At 46.2% G+C, this 14,959-nt stretch overlaps 1 protein-coding gene across 2 annotated transcripts in view; it reads left to right on the top strand.

Moving 5' to 3' along the window:
• The window catches only part of mtdha (metadherin a), a 120,077-nt gene that overhangs the window by 35,934 nt on the left and 69,184 nt on the right, over window positions 1-14,959 (top strand). For both annotated transcript variants that reach the window (XM_070896686.1, XM_070896679.1), the window contains exon 3: window positions 3,940-4,030. In XM_070896686.1, coding sequence (XP_070752787.1) covers window positions 3,940-4,030 — 91 coding nt within the window. The remainder of the gene's footprint in view (window positions 1-3,939; window positions 4,031-14,959) is intronic.

The raw sequence follows: 14,959 nt of genomic DNA, 5'->3' as shown, positions 1-14,959 counted from the left end.
GTGTCCTCGTCCAGGCTAACATCCCCAGTATTGAAGCACTGACCACACTCTGATCAGCTTCGCTGGGCAGGCCACGTAGTTTGCATGCCAGATACGAGACTCCCTTAGCAAATGCTTTATGCGGAGCTCCGTCATGGTAAACGAGCCAAAGGTGGGCAGCAGAAGCGTTGCAAGGACACCCTCAAAGCCTCCCTGGTAAATTGCGACATTACCACTGATATCTGGGAGACCCTGGCCGAAGACCGCCCGAGGTGGAGAAAGTTCCGGGAGGCCATTGAGTTCTTCGAGTCTCAACGCAAAGAGCGTGAAGAGGTCAAGCGCAGATAGCGGAAGGCGCGCGCGGCAAACCAGCCCCACCCACCCCCTCCCTCGACGAATGTCTGTCCCACCTGTGACAGGGTCTGTCTGTGGCTCTTGTATTGAATTGTTCAGCCACCAGAAAACTCACTTTGGGAGTTGAAGCCAGTCTTCCTTGATTCTGAAGGACTGCCTATGATGATGATGATCTTTGAACCTGTTTGATACAACCGAATGGCTTGCTAGGCCACCCCAGAGGAGAGTTAAGAGTCAAGTAAGTTGGTGTGGGACTTGGGTCATGTATTGGCCAGACTGTGTAAGGAAGGCAGATTTAATTCCGTAAAAGGCATTAGTTAACCAACAACTTGTGCCATCACAAATACCACCTATTTCCACCTCCGTAACATCCAGCCCTGCCTCAGCTCATCTGATGCCGAAACCCTCATCCATGCCTTTGTAACCTCTAAACTTGACTATTCCAACATACTCCTGGCCGATCTTCTCGCACTAACTCGCACTACGTCCCGCTCACCCATCACCCTGTGCATGCTGACTTAATCTGGCTTCTGGTTAAGCAATGCCTCGATTTAAAAATTCTCATTCTTTTTTTTCAAATCCCTCCATGGCCTCGTTCCTCCCTATCTCTGTAACCTCCTCCAGCCCTACAACCCTCCAAGATATCTGCAGTTCTCTAATTCTGGCCTCTTGAGCATTCCGGATTTTAATCTCCCCACCATTGGCGGCTGTGCCTTCAGCTGCCTGGGCCCTAAGCTCTGGAATTCCCTCCCTAAACCTCGCCGCCTCTCTAACTCTCTCTTTAAGATGCTCCTTCAAACCTACCTCATTGACCAAGCTCTTCCCAAGGCACTTCAGAGGAGCGTAAATAGACAAAAATTGACCAGAGGCAAGAGGAGATATTCGGAATGACTAAAAGCTGGTGAAAGGAGTGGGTTTTAAGGAGGGTCTTGAAGGGTGAGTGAGTGTCGGGGAGGGGATTCGAGGTTAGAGTCAAGATGCCTGGAGGCATGGTCGCCAGTGGTGGGGTGAAAGGAGCCAAAGTTGGAGAAATGCCGAGCTCTTGAAGGATTGTGGTTAGAGATAGGTGAGGCCATTGAGGAATTTGGGCAAAAAAGATCGAGGATTTCAAATTCGAGGCGTTTATGGACCAGGAAATACTGTAGGTCAGTGAGCACAGGTGATGGATAAGCGAGAATGGGTGCGGACATCAGAGTTTTGGATGAGTTCAGGTTTGTGGAAGGTATTGGAGTAGAGGGGAGCTCTGACGGTAACAGACGCATGGCTGGGGGTTTCAGCAGGGCGGGAGCGGAGATGAACGCTGTTGAGGTGGAAGAATGTGGTCTCTGTGATGAAGACAATATCGGGTTGGAAGCTCCGCTCAAAGTCCGGTATGATGCCCAGCCTGAGACCGTGCCCAGGGAGAGGGGGTGGAATCAATGAAGTTTGTGGCAGGAGCCAAATGACTTCTGTCTTAATGTTTAATTGTAGGAAATTGCAGCTTCTTCAGGGCTGCAAGTTGGACAAGCAGGTAGTTGGGTTTTTAAGACAATACAATACTTTGTCACTTTTTTTTACTGATGCCAGCTCTTTTTGAACCGAGGTTTTAACTGGATTCAAAATCCCTAAGGGCCATGGTAGGATTTAAATCTACGTTCTCTGGATTATTAGTCCAGTAACAAAGCCACTACACTACCGTATCCAAGCTACAGTTGCACATTGTGTACAGATGTGAATGAGGGAATCGGCTTGTGTGCCCTTGGGTACTTGGTACGGTCTCCTGTGTGGTCAGTGCTTCAATGCTGGGGATGTTGGCCTGGTCGAGGACACTTGATGCTTGTGCGCCTGTCCTCCCAGGGGATTTGCAGGATCTTGTGGAGACATCGTTGGTGATATATCTCCAGCGACTTGGTGTCTTCTGTACATCCATCGTCCTTGCCTCTGATCCATACAGGAGGGTGGGTATTACTACAGCCCTGTAGACCATGAGCTTGGTGGTAGATTTGAGGGCCTGGTCTTCGAATACTGTCTTCCTCAGGCGGCTGAAGGCTGCACTGGCGCACTGGAGGCGGTGTTGAATCTCCGCATCAATGTCTGCCTTTGTTGATAAGAGGCTCCCGAGGTATGGGAAGTGGTCCACATTGCCGCGTGCCGCGCCGTGGATCTTGATGATTGGAGGGCAGTGCTGTGCAGCGAGGTCAAGCTAGTGGAGGACCTTCGTCTTATGGATGTTCAGCGTAAGGCCCATGCTCTCCAATGTTTCCTTTTAATGAAGTTGCTTAATGTACAAGATGCAGTCAAGCTTTTAACATGTTGCTTGTTTTTTCAAATGTACAGCTAGACCAAAGTGCTGAAACTATTTCAGTAATTTCATGTAATTAAAATAAATTCCTAGCTTAAATATAGAACTATAATGTTGGTGCATTTAAGATGATCAACAACCTATATTTATATAGCGCCTTTAACATGGGTAAACATCTCGAGGAGCTTTCTAAAACTAAATTTGACAGCGAGCCACATGAGATATTGGGGTAGATGACCCAAATCTTGGTCAAAGAGGTAAGTTTTAAGTAGGAGAGAGGCGCAGAGGTGTTTAGGGAGGAAATTCCAGAGCTTAAAGCCTTGGCAGCTGAAGGCACAGCTGCCGCTGGTTTAGCGATTAAAATCCGGGATACTCCAGAGACCAGAATTGGAGGAACACGGATATCTCGGAGGGTTCTGGAGCTGGAGGAGTTGAGAAAAAGTGGGGAGGGGCCATGCGTGATGAGACTATGGAACGATTTGAAAGTAAGGATGTTAATTTTGAAATTGAGGCATTGCTTAACCGGGAGCCAATGCAGGTCAGCCAGCACAGGGGTGATGGGTGAGTGGGACTTGGATGACTGTTTTTGCAGCATAGCAACAGGCCAATATAAAATTGGCTGTTTGTAGAGCAGTACATCTATTCGTACCATGCTGTTTTAGTCACATCATCATAGGCGGTCCCTGAACAAGTATGACTTGCTTCCACAAGAGTTCACTGGACACGATGTTCCAGTCCTGACCTCCAATTGAAGGGGTGGAAGATGCCTGTGCGTGGATTTTTTAACGTGGGGTGACCGTTGCACACCAGCCACCACACGGGCTCGACAGAGCTCGGTCTTGGTCCAGTGGCAAGGATTAACCAGGACAACCGGAGACCTGCTCTGCTGCATGGCCCAAGTGCGCACACATATCGCAGTGTGGGCTGGGCCCGTGCTGCCCCTTGGCCCTCGCCTCTTCTGGGCCCGTTCCCTTATTCGCCGCACCTTCACCCGCGATGTTCCCGGGCCCGGCGCTCCAGCTCTATTTATAGCCCCAACCTGACATAACGCAGATAACGTTTCCAATCGCTGCATTTTTTTGTACATTGTTTTAAACACCGCCCTTCTCCGTTTTATTTAACACCATCTTCGCAAACACTATTTTATCTCTTGAAATGAGCTGCTTTAGTAAACCGTCGCTGAAAAGTTCACACAGCACTTTTAATGCTTCATAGGCACAGTGCGCAAATATAGATTGAGGCTTTCCATATTCAACAGCTCCGTGTAGTGAGTTGGCTGTTTATTTTTTTTTAAATGGTCCTTGGTTTCTTTTTTTTTTAAATAGACCAAGAAAAACAAGAAGAAGCCAAAGGCGGAGATGAAACAACTGCAGGATGAACCGCAGAATCGGGCTGAAGGCAAAGAACCTGATGAAGGTGGGTGATGTGGACACCGAAAATACCGCTGTTGATTTAAAAATCAACTTTTACTCAAATTCAAATGATCAAGTAGTGTGTATTGAGCAGTTTGAATAAAACAACCCAAGAGATATTTTTTGTACAATTTCAATTCAAATTAACATAATTTGAATGAAGAGGAGTAGAATGTGCTTGTAATAGTTCACAAAAGATGAACTTTATATAACTGTTTTGCGAAGTTGTCTTTTTTTTGGAAAAAAAAATACTTTTCTTCCTTGTGGATGGAAAGAATCTCTGGAAAAATTGTAGTTCTAATGCTAAGTGACAAGTTACACGAGATGTGCAAGAATTTAACTATAAACTAATAATCAAACATACAGGACCACAATGAATTAATATATCGGAGCCCTCCAGTAAAGCAAATAGCTACTGATCATTGGAAAAAGAAAGTCATGGGAAGTAACTGATACAGTTTTCATATGGTCCCTCAGGATTTAGGAGGACTATTACTAAGCCAGATCTTTCCTTGGCTGTTAAATCTCTTTGGTACATGTCCACACATTTCTCTTCGATTTATGCCCAGTGTCGCTCAACATTTTTACGAAGGAAAAGTTTAAAAAGATAAATAGGAGCAGGAGTAGGCCACTCGGCTCTTTGAACCTGCTTCGCCATTCAATAAGATCATGGCTGATCTTTCTACTTTTAACTCCACTTTCCCGCCCTATCCCCTTGGTTCCCTTAGTATCCAGAAATCTATTCTCCGTCTAGAATATATCAATTTATTCAACTCCCAATCATTTGCATTGAATAGTTTGTAATCTGCCTGCACTCCCTATTTAGGGTCAAACAAGAATGTTGGCTTTTTAAAAAATTATTCATTCACAGGACATGGGTATCACTGGCAAGGCCAGCATTTATTGCCTATCCCCAATTGCCCTTGAGAAGCTGGAGGTGAGCCGCCTTCTTGAACCGCTGCAGTCCGTGTGGTGAAGGTGCTCCCACAGTGCTGTTGGGGAGGGAGTTCCAGGATTTTAGTGCTGTTAAGAACGGAGTTTTGGTCCCGCGAAGATGAAGAAACGACAATATATTTGCAAGTCAGGATGGTGTGTGACTTGGACGGGAACTTTGATGATACTCCCATGTGCCTGCTGCCCTTGTCCTTCGAGGCGGTAGAGATCGCGGATTTGGGAGGTGCTGCCGAAGAAGCCTTGGCGAGTTGCTGCAGGGCTGAGTTGGATTAGGTGCTATGTGGAACTGCATTCTAGCAACAGCCGCAAGAGGAGAATTGGTTCACCAGCTGACATTCCTTGTATGAAATATATATTAATCTGGCTTGTGATTCCAGTTTAGCTAACAGGAAAGGAATTTTGCTGTTTTTGGAAGGGGAATGAAAAGAAGGTCTGTACTGCACGATGGAAATCATTCCGTCCTTTTTTTGAATTGACATTTGCTTACTTTCTCTTCCTCCCCTCCCCGCCCTCAGCTTCTGAAGGTATTGACCCCATGCTGGAGTACAGTTGTGCAAGTGCAAGTCTGGTCCAGTACTGGACTATTCCTGATATAGTAACATTCACACCACACAAGTGCTAGGTAATGACCAAACAGGAGAGTGACTAACCGCTGCCCTTTGACATTCAACGGCATTACATTACCATGGCCAAATCCCCCAACATCAACATCCCGGGGAGTCACCATTGACCAAAAACATGACTGGACCAGCCACATATAACTGTGGCTACAAGAGCCGGTCAGAGGCTGGATATTCGGTTGCCAGACTTCCCAAAGCCTTTCCACCATCTACAAGGCACAAGTCAGGAATGTGATGGAATACTCTCCACTTGCCTGGATGAGTGCAGCTGAAACCTCCACCCCTGCCCTTGCCTCAGCACTTCTGTTGCTGAAACCCTCATTCTAGACTTGACCACTCCAACTTGCTCCTGGGTGGCCTCCCATTTTCTATACTACGTAAACTTGAGGTCATCCAAAACTTGGCAGCCCGTGTCTTAACTCACACCAAGTCGCGATCACCCATCATCCCCTGTGCTTTCTGACCAGTTAAACAACGCCTCAATTTCAAAATTCTCATCCTTGTTTGTAAATCACTCCATGGCCTTGCCTCTCCCTATCCCTGTAATCTATTTCAGCCTCACAACCCCACAAGGTGTCTACGCTCCTCAAATTCTGCCCTCCTGAGCATCCCTGATAACTGCTCAACCATCGGTGGTCGTGCCTTTAGCTGTTTGGGCCCTAAGCTCTGGAACTCCCTCCCTAAACCCCTCTACCTCTCTCTTTCCTCCTTTTAAGACGCTCCTTAAAACCACCTACTTTAACCATCTGCCTTAATTTCTTCTTTTGTGGCTCAGTGTCAAATTTATCTGTTTTGTCTAACACTGTTGAAAAGCGCCTTGGGACGTTTTACTACGTTAAAGGCGCTATATAAATAAAAGTTGTTGAAACAACAATCAAGAAGCTCGGCAGCATCCAGGGCAAAGCAGCCCGCTTGATTGACACCGCATCCACCATCTTAAACATTCACTCCCTCCACCACCGGCACACCGTGGCTGCAGTGTGCATCATGGCCAAGGCTTCTACGACAGCACCTCCCAAATCTGCGACCTCTACTGCGTAGAAGGTCAAGGGCAGCAGGCGCATGGGAACATCTTGACCTGCAAGTTGACACCCACATCCCATGAACAAATAATTAAAATAAAGAGTTAAGGGTGCCCTGAGGTAAATCTCTCTCTACACCATCCTGAGTGTTGGAAGTATATCGCCACTCCTCCATCATCACTGAGTCAAAATCAGCCATGAGGACATTTGTCGTTGACTCAAAAGCCTTCTATGGGAAGATTTGAGGTGCACTACCCTGTCCAGTATGAAACGGTTGAGAATTCCTCAGCCATGACGTGGCCAGTTCAATCCTAGTTGATGGACAGCAGGGTCGGAGATGATGATTTTATAACGGCACCTGCTGTCCAGTGTTCACGACAGTATGTTGTTGAGGGAAAGGCAATGGAATCGTGCAAGGTTGGCCATCCTGGGTGCCTCGAAGAGAGCCTCACTGTTGGGCATCAGACTACAGGAATTGGGAGCAGGAGTAGACCATACGGCCACTCGACCTGCTCCGCCATTCAATATGATCATGGCTGATCTTCGACCACAACTCTCACTTTCACGCCCGATCCCCATATCCCTCTGAGCGAATTGGCGACATGATTTTGTCACAGTCTTTTCACTAGTTTTGTTACTGAATCTCAATGACAATATGGAGGAAGCTATGTTGCAGAGGACTGGCAACTGCGGGAGGGCACAATGTGCATGACTCGAGGCACGTGGTAGAATGCAGTTGAGTATCCACCAGCTTAGCGTGAGAGTGTGCCCAAACAGGAGCGTAATATTCTGCAACTGTGAATAGCAGAGCGCAAGATAAGGTGAGCGTAAAGTGGAGGTGTTCCCTCGCAGGCAGAGCGGGCAAGTTTGGGGTTTTGACTTTCTCACCCGTTTTCCGTAGATAATGTTTGTAGGTTACTGACTAGTTTGTTCCTCTCAAAACCGCGACCGCTACCACCAAGAAAGAAAAGGGCAGCAGGCGCATGGGATCACCACCACCTCCCAAGTTCCACACCATCCTGACTTGAAAATATATCGCTGTTCTTTCATCGTCACTGGGTCAAAATCCTGGAACTCCCTAACAGCACTGTGGGAGCACCTTCAACATAAGGAGTGCAGTGTCTCAAGAAGGCGACTCACCACCACCTTCTCGTGGGCAATTCGGGATGGGCAATAAAAGCCGGCCTTACTGGTGACGCCCACATCCCAGGAACAAATATTTAAAATAAAAAGTTGAGGGTGTACATCTCTCTACACCTCCTCTATTGGTCTGGAAATTCCGGCCATCCCGGATCCGTACGGAGTGCATGGACTCGGGAAGGCATCACAAAAGCCGGTTTTCAGCGCACAATGCACATGTGCTAAAAACTGACTCTTCCAGTGCATATCGGGAGCCAGGACATCTGCTTCGGCAAGATTGCGGGATTTACCCATATCTTGCCCAGCAAATGTCCTCAAAACTCTTGCGCCTGATAAAAGCAGGCGTGGAGTTTTAAAACATACAAAAATATAATTAAATTAAATTTTAAAAAACACTATTTTTAAAAACTCTGCTCACTACGTTAAATTTATTTTAAACCATCATTAAAACTTTTAAAAGTTTTTCCTCTAAGATATTCATTAACTTTAATTTCAATTAATTTTAATTGTGAGGTGTCTTTTTTTAGTTTTTATTGTGTTTAGTGAGTTTTCTTCTCATTGCAATGAGAACTGGTCGATACGGAGTTCCCATTGCTATTAATGAGAAAACTCTGAAATACTGTATCTGGTTGAGCAGTCACATGTGACTGCACCTTCTGCATGGGAACCTGGAGGACGGGAGCGCGTTTCGCGTTCCTTCCGGGACGAGAAGGCCTTCCCACCGGGATCCCACGCTCCTCCCGGGCCACCAGGTACTTTGGTAGAAATATCAGGTCGGAGGCAATTGCCCGCGGGAAGCCTCCGACTGCAATTTCTAGGCCATTATTTTCACCTGCTTTGCCTGTTAACTTTACTACTTGTTGATGCTGCTGAGGTTACTCACTTCGGTAGGAAGAATAGAACAACAGAATATTTTTTTAAATGGTGAGAAACTATTGAATGTTCAGAGCGATTTAGATGTTAGAAACATAGAAAATAGGAACAGTAGTAGGCCATTCGGCCCTTCGGGTCTGCACCGCCATTCAATATGATCATGGCTGATCCTGCTATCCACCATATTTCCGCTTTTTCCCCATACCCATTGATGTCTTTTTTTGTCTAGAAATCTATCTCCCTCTTAAATATACTCTGACTTGGCCGTGTTCTTGTACAGTAAGTTAGCGTGCAAGTACAGCAAGCAGTTCGGAAGGCAAATGGCATCTTGGCCTTTATTGCACGGGGTTGGAATACAGGAGCAAGGAAGTCTTGCTACAATTGTACAGGACTTTGGTGAAACCACACTTGGGTACTGTGTACAGTTTTGGTCTCCTTATCTGAGGAAGGATATACTAGCCTTGGAGGCAGTGCAACAAAGGTTCACCAGATTGATTCCTGGGATGAGTGGATTATCCTATGAGCAGAGATTGAGTAGATACTCTCTAGAGTTTAGACGAACGAAAGGTGCTCTCATTAAAACACATACGATTCTGAGGGGGTTTGACAGAGTAGATGCCGAGAGGTTGTTTCCCCTGGCTGGAGTGTCTAGAACCAGGGGCTGGAGTGTCTAGAACCAGGGGTGATAGTCTCAGGATAAGGGGTCTGCCATTTGAGACTGAGATGAGGAATTTCTTCACTCACAGGGTTGTGAATCTTTGGCATTCCCTTCCCCAAAGGGCTGTGGACGCTGACTCATTGAGTATATTCAAGGCTGAGATCGATAGATTTTTGGACTCTAGGTGAATCAAGGGATATGGGGATCGGGCGGGAAAGTGGAGTTGAGGTCGAAGATCAGCCGTGATCTTATTGAATGGCGGAGCAGGCTGTGTGGCCGACTAATTCTTATGTTCTCTCCAATCTGTTAAGTCTCTCTATCCCACCTGAGTTTGCCAGTTTAACTTAACTGCCGCAACTTTTATCGAGGATCTTGGGCATTCTGCTCCTCTCCAACCAACTCCTGTTCCCAATATGGCCCAGTGTATCTCTAACGTGAAACTCTCACCAAAAAAACACTCTTGCAGCTGCTCGTTCAGCTGTTTAATCTTTCTCTCCGCCTCTCGGGTTTTTCACATGGCAGAGGTTAGTTCCTGAGAATACTAGCCTTGTGCTCTTGCTTCTTACTAGCTCACATTCGTTACACAGGATGCCTTTCTTGGTCCCACCAATACCATTACTTCCCTCAAAGACCACAACCACTGGCCTTTTGCCTAACCTCTCAAAGGCTTAGACAAGATGGTTTTAATTGTAGCTTTTAGTTTGAATTGTAAGTTAAATTGTAAAAAATCTCGCTCTTCATTATGTTTGAGATGTTTGGGAATGTGATTCCGTTCCACCCACCACTTGGCCTCGACTCCCAGTAACCATCCTATGTTCAGTACCACAATAAAGGCAAGAACCAAGGCTGAAGAAAGAAAGCTCATTTCTGTGCCCAGCTTCAAATGTGATGGATTCGTTCCTCACTCAGGAGGTCAATACGGTTTGAATGTTTAAAAAGGACTCTGGGATTGTAGAACTCGGGGGCATAGTCTATAAATTAGAGCCAGACCTTTCAAAAGTGAAATTAGGAAATGATTCTACACACACAGGATGGTAGAAGTTTTGGAACTCTCTCTTCCACAATGTCAATTAATGCTAGATCAATTGATTTTAAATCGGATTGATAGCTTCTTGTTAACCAAAGGTATTGAAGGATATGGGCCAAAGGCAGATATATGGAGTTAAGTCGCAGATCAGTCATGATCTCATTGAGCGGTGGTACAGGCTCGAGGGGCTGAATGGGGTACAGTAACATAGTGGTTATGTTACTGGAATAGTAATCCACCTTCTCGAGGGCAGTTAGGGACGGGCAATGAATGCAGGCTTTGCCGGCGACACCACATTCCCTGAACACACGTCCTTGTACACCAGTCATTGAAAGCAAACATGCCGGTGCAGCAAGCAGGTAGGAAGGCAAATGGTATGTTGGCCTTCATTGCAAGAGGATTTGAGTACAGCGGCAAGGATGTCTTACTACAGTTATACAGGGCCTTGGTGAGACCACACCTGGAGTTATGAGGTAAATTTTGGCCAGAAATTGGAGCAACTTGATTTTTCTGGAGTATCTTAAAAATTCCCATTTTGCACATTCAATTTGAGCCAGTGTAAGTGAGTTAATTAGGATTTTTAAAGTTTTTTTTTTACTCAGAAGGGGGCGTTACCAGCCACCTAAGCCAATTTTGGCCATTTAAGCCACTTTGGCCAGCTAATAGTTATTCCAAATCTAAGGCCAGCGTATATGGCCGCACAGAAAGCCCTTGCTGAGAGTTAAGAAATCAGCGCAGGTAGGTACATCGGAGGCCAGCAGAACTTAATGACTCGACTAAAGAATATAAATAGGATCAAACAGCTATACAGGACATCATATGATAAACTTCGCAAAGTTAATTTATTATACAACAGAAGCATTCATGGAAGCTTAAACTACAAAAATAAAAGTAGTAAAAGATAGTTGAATTAAATTGCCCTAATCTCTCAACTAATTTAAAAAACTATTTGTTTGCAATGATTATACTGGGCCAAAATTGAGCCCACATTATCTAAATAAAGTCTACTTCAATAAATAAGATATTCTCTGTGTTCCTCCGTCACTTATGTTCTTTCACAATAGCACCAGGTGAATAGGCTCGACAAATGGTCACCACTATTCACGAGACAAAACGTATTACATAATTTTTTCAAAATATCCAAAAGTCCAGGAAAATGACAAGCTATTAAGAAAGTTGAAAAATAGCTACAGTGCATAAAATTTCAAACCTGAGGTCGATCGCACCAGGAGGTCACTCGGCCAGGGATAGGAGTGGGCATCGGGTCCCCCACACACACAGTGGCTGCAGCACAATACTGAGAGGCTGGGGGCGAGGAGCTACTGCATATGTGCAACCACTCCAGTGCGCACGTGCATACGTCCCGGCACTGTTTTCAGTGCAGGACGCTGGCTCCGCCCCCGGCCCGACTGGCCACGGTGCGCGAAGACCGAGGAGAGACCGGACAGCCGCCAGAATGGGGAACAATTTTTTTCGGCGCACTTAACGGAGAAAAGCGACGCCAAAAAATGGGGTGAGCCAAATTTGAGCCCATTGTGTGCCGTTTTGGTCTCCTTACCCAAGAGAGGATATACTTGCCATAGAGGGAGTGCAGCGAAGGTTCACCAGCCTGATTCCAGGGATGGCAGGACTGTCGTATATGGGGAGTTTAGAAGAATGAGAGGGGATCTCATTGAAACATATAAAATTGTGATGGGTTTGCTCAGACTGGATGCGGGGAGGATGTTTCCCCTGGGCTGGGAAGTCTAGAACAAGGGGTCACAGTCTCTGGATATGGGGTAGGAAATTTAGGACTGAGATGAGGAGAAATTTCTTCAGAGGGTGGTGAACCTGTGGAATTCTCTACCCCAGAAGGCTGTGGAGGCCAAGTCAGTGAATGTATTAAGAGGGAGATAGATAGATTTCTAGACACAAAAGGCATCAAGGGGTATGGGGAGAAAGTGGGAATATGGGCCCAAGTTTCCACACGATAAAAAAACGGGCGCCCCTCCGAGCTGGGCGCCCGTTTTTTGCGCCTAAAACGGCGGCAGAAACAAAAATCGCGATTCTGGAGCGTTCTGCAGCTCCTTGTCTGTTTGGCGCGGCGCCCAGGGGGGGCGGAGCCTACACTCGCGCCGATTTTGTAAGTGGGAGGGGGCGGGTACTATTTAAAATAGTTTTTTTCCTGCCGGCAACGCTGCGCGTGCGCGTTGGAGCGTTCGCGCACGCGCAGTGTGAAAAAAAACATTGGCACTCCACCATTTTTGTAGTTCTTTGTAGGTAGGTTTAGTTTTTGAACATTTTTTAATAAAAGCACATTGCCATCAGCACAGAGGTTTCTTGCAGCAGTGAGAAGGCTGCAGGAAGCCTCAAAGTTGAGGCAGCCGTTTCCCGACAACCTTCCCCTTTTGCCGTCGGGAAATGGCTCCTCAATTTCTGAGGCTTCCTGCAGCCTTCTGTCCTTCCCTCCCTCCTGCCGTCTGGAACAGCTCCCCCCCCCCCCCCCCCCCCCCGCGTTCGGTCACTCGCCGTCTGGACCGGCTTCCTTTCTTCTCCCCCCCCCCCCCCCCCCCGCGTTCGGTCGGTTCCCTCCCGCTTGCCATCTGGAACGGCTTCCGCCCCCCCCGCGTTCGGTCGGGTCGGCTCCCTTCCCTCCCCACCCCCACGTTCAGTCGGCTCCCTCCCTCCCACCCGCGTTCGGTAACAGCTGCCTCGTTTTGTGAGGCTGACTGCAGCATTCTCCCTGCCTGAAGCACTTTCACACAGGTAGGAAGATGGTTTATTTAATCTTTTCTTTGCTTATAAATGTTTATTCAGGTTGGATTTATTTGTATAATGTTTGTAGAAGTATAAATAAGGATTTATTATAGAATTTAATGACTTCCCTTCCCCCCCCCCTCCCCCCCCCACCTCGTTCTGGACGCCTAATTTGTAACCTGCGCCTGATTTTTTTAATGTGTAGAACAGGTTTTTTCAGTTCTACAAAAATCTTCACTTGCTCCATTCTACTTTAGTTTGGAGTACGTTTTCACTGGAAACTTTGAAATCAGGCGTCAGTGGCCGGACACGCTCCCTTTTGAAGAAAAAATTCTGTTCCAAAGTAGAACTGTTCTACCAAAGTAGAACTGTTCTACCTGACTAGAACTGCAGAAAACAAAATGTGGAGAATTGCGATTTCTAAGATAGTCCGTTCTCCACCAGTTGCTCCTAAAAATCAGGCGCAAATCATGTGGAAACTTGGGCCCATGGTGTTGAGATAGAGGATCAGCCATGATCATATTGAATGGCGGTGCAGACTCGAAGGGCCGAATGGCCTACTACTGCTGCTATTTTCTATGAACAAATTATTTTTTTTAAATGGCCACTTCCTGTTCCTGTGTTCCTATTTGCTGTTGCATGGAAAACAAATAGCCACTCTTCTAACTTAAGGTTTGGTAACCGATCTTGTTTTGTTAGCCTGGGGCTGGTTCTTGAATTTGTAGTCCTAATTTATATACAAGCAGATGTCCTGTTTTTGATTCTGGGACTCCTTTTTGAATATGTGCTATGAAACATTTTCTTTCTGTTTATATGCAAAGTAAAGCCAGCGATCTGAGAAATTTGCAGTTCCCAAGAGAAAATGTACTTGTTATTTAAGTATGCACTTGGGTATAATTAAGGAGCTTGCAGATGATACAAAAATTGGCTGTGCGGTTGATCATGAAGAAAGCTGTAGGAAGATATCAATCAACTGGTCAGGTGGGCAGAACAGTGGCAAATTGAATTCAATCCGGAGAAGTGTGAGGTAATGCATTTTGGGAGGGCTAACAAGGAAAGGGAATATACATTAAATGGTACGATACTGAAGTGTAGAGGAACAAAGGGACTTTGGAGTGCAAGTCCACAGATCCCTGAAAGTAGCAGGCCAGGTAGATAAGGCGGTTAAGAAGGCATACGGAATGCTTGCCTTTATTAGCTGAGGCATAGAATGCAAGAGCAGGGGGAGGTTATGCTTGAACTGCATAAAATACGTTACTGTGTGCAGTTCTGGTCACCACGTCACAGGAAGGATGTGATTGCACTAGAGAGGGTACAGAGGAGATTTATGAGTATGTTGCCTGGACTAGAGAATTTTAACTGAGGAAAGATTGGATAGGCTGGGTTTGTTTTCTTTTGGAACAGAGGAGGCTGAGGGGAGACCTTATTGAGGTGTATAAAATTATGGGGGGCCTGGATAGAGTTGATGGGAAGGACCTAGTTCCCTTAGCAGAGGGATCAACAACCATGGAGCATAGATTTAAAGTAGGAGGTTGAGAGGGGATTTGAGGGGAAATGTTTTCACCCAGAGGGTGGTGGGGGTCTGGAACCCATTGCCTAAAAGCAGGTAGAGGCAGAAACCCTCACCACATTTTTAAAAAGAGCTTAGCTGTACACTTAAAGTGCTGTAACCTACAGGGCTATGGACCAGGAGCTGAAAAGTAGGGTTAGGCTGGGTAACTCTTTGTCGGCCGGCACGAGTGTGATGAGCCGAAATGGCTTCCTTCCGTGCTATAAATTTCTATGATTTTGAGTTGGATGTATTATTCACACTACATTCAATTATGTACTTATGGAAGTAAATATTTTTCTGCTGAAGTGCGATAGCTTCCGTCCCTGTATAATAGCTGTTAAACTCTCTCAT

This window comes from Pristiophorus japonicus, chromosome 1 (assembly GCF_044704955.1).
Source record: "Pristiophorus japonicus isolate sPriJap1 chromosome 1, sPriJap1.hap1, whole genome shotgun sequence".
Lineage (NCBI taxonomy): Eukaryota > Metazoa > Chordata > Chondrichthyes > Pristiophoridae > Pristiophorus > Pristiophorus japonicus.
The sequence above is the reverse complement of the archived record's forward strand: the minus strand, read 5'-3'. Positions and strand labels throughout refer to the sequence as shown.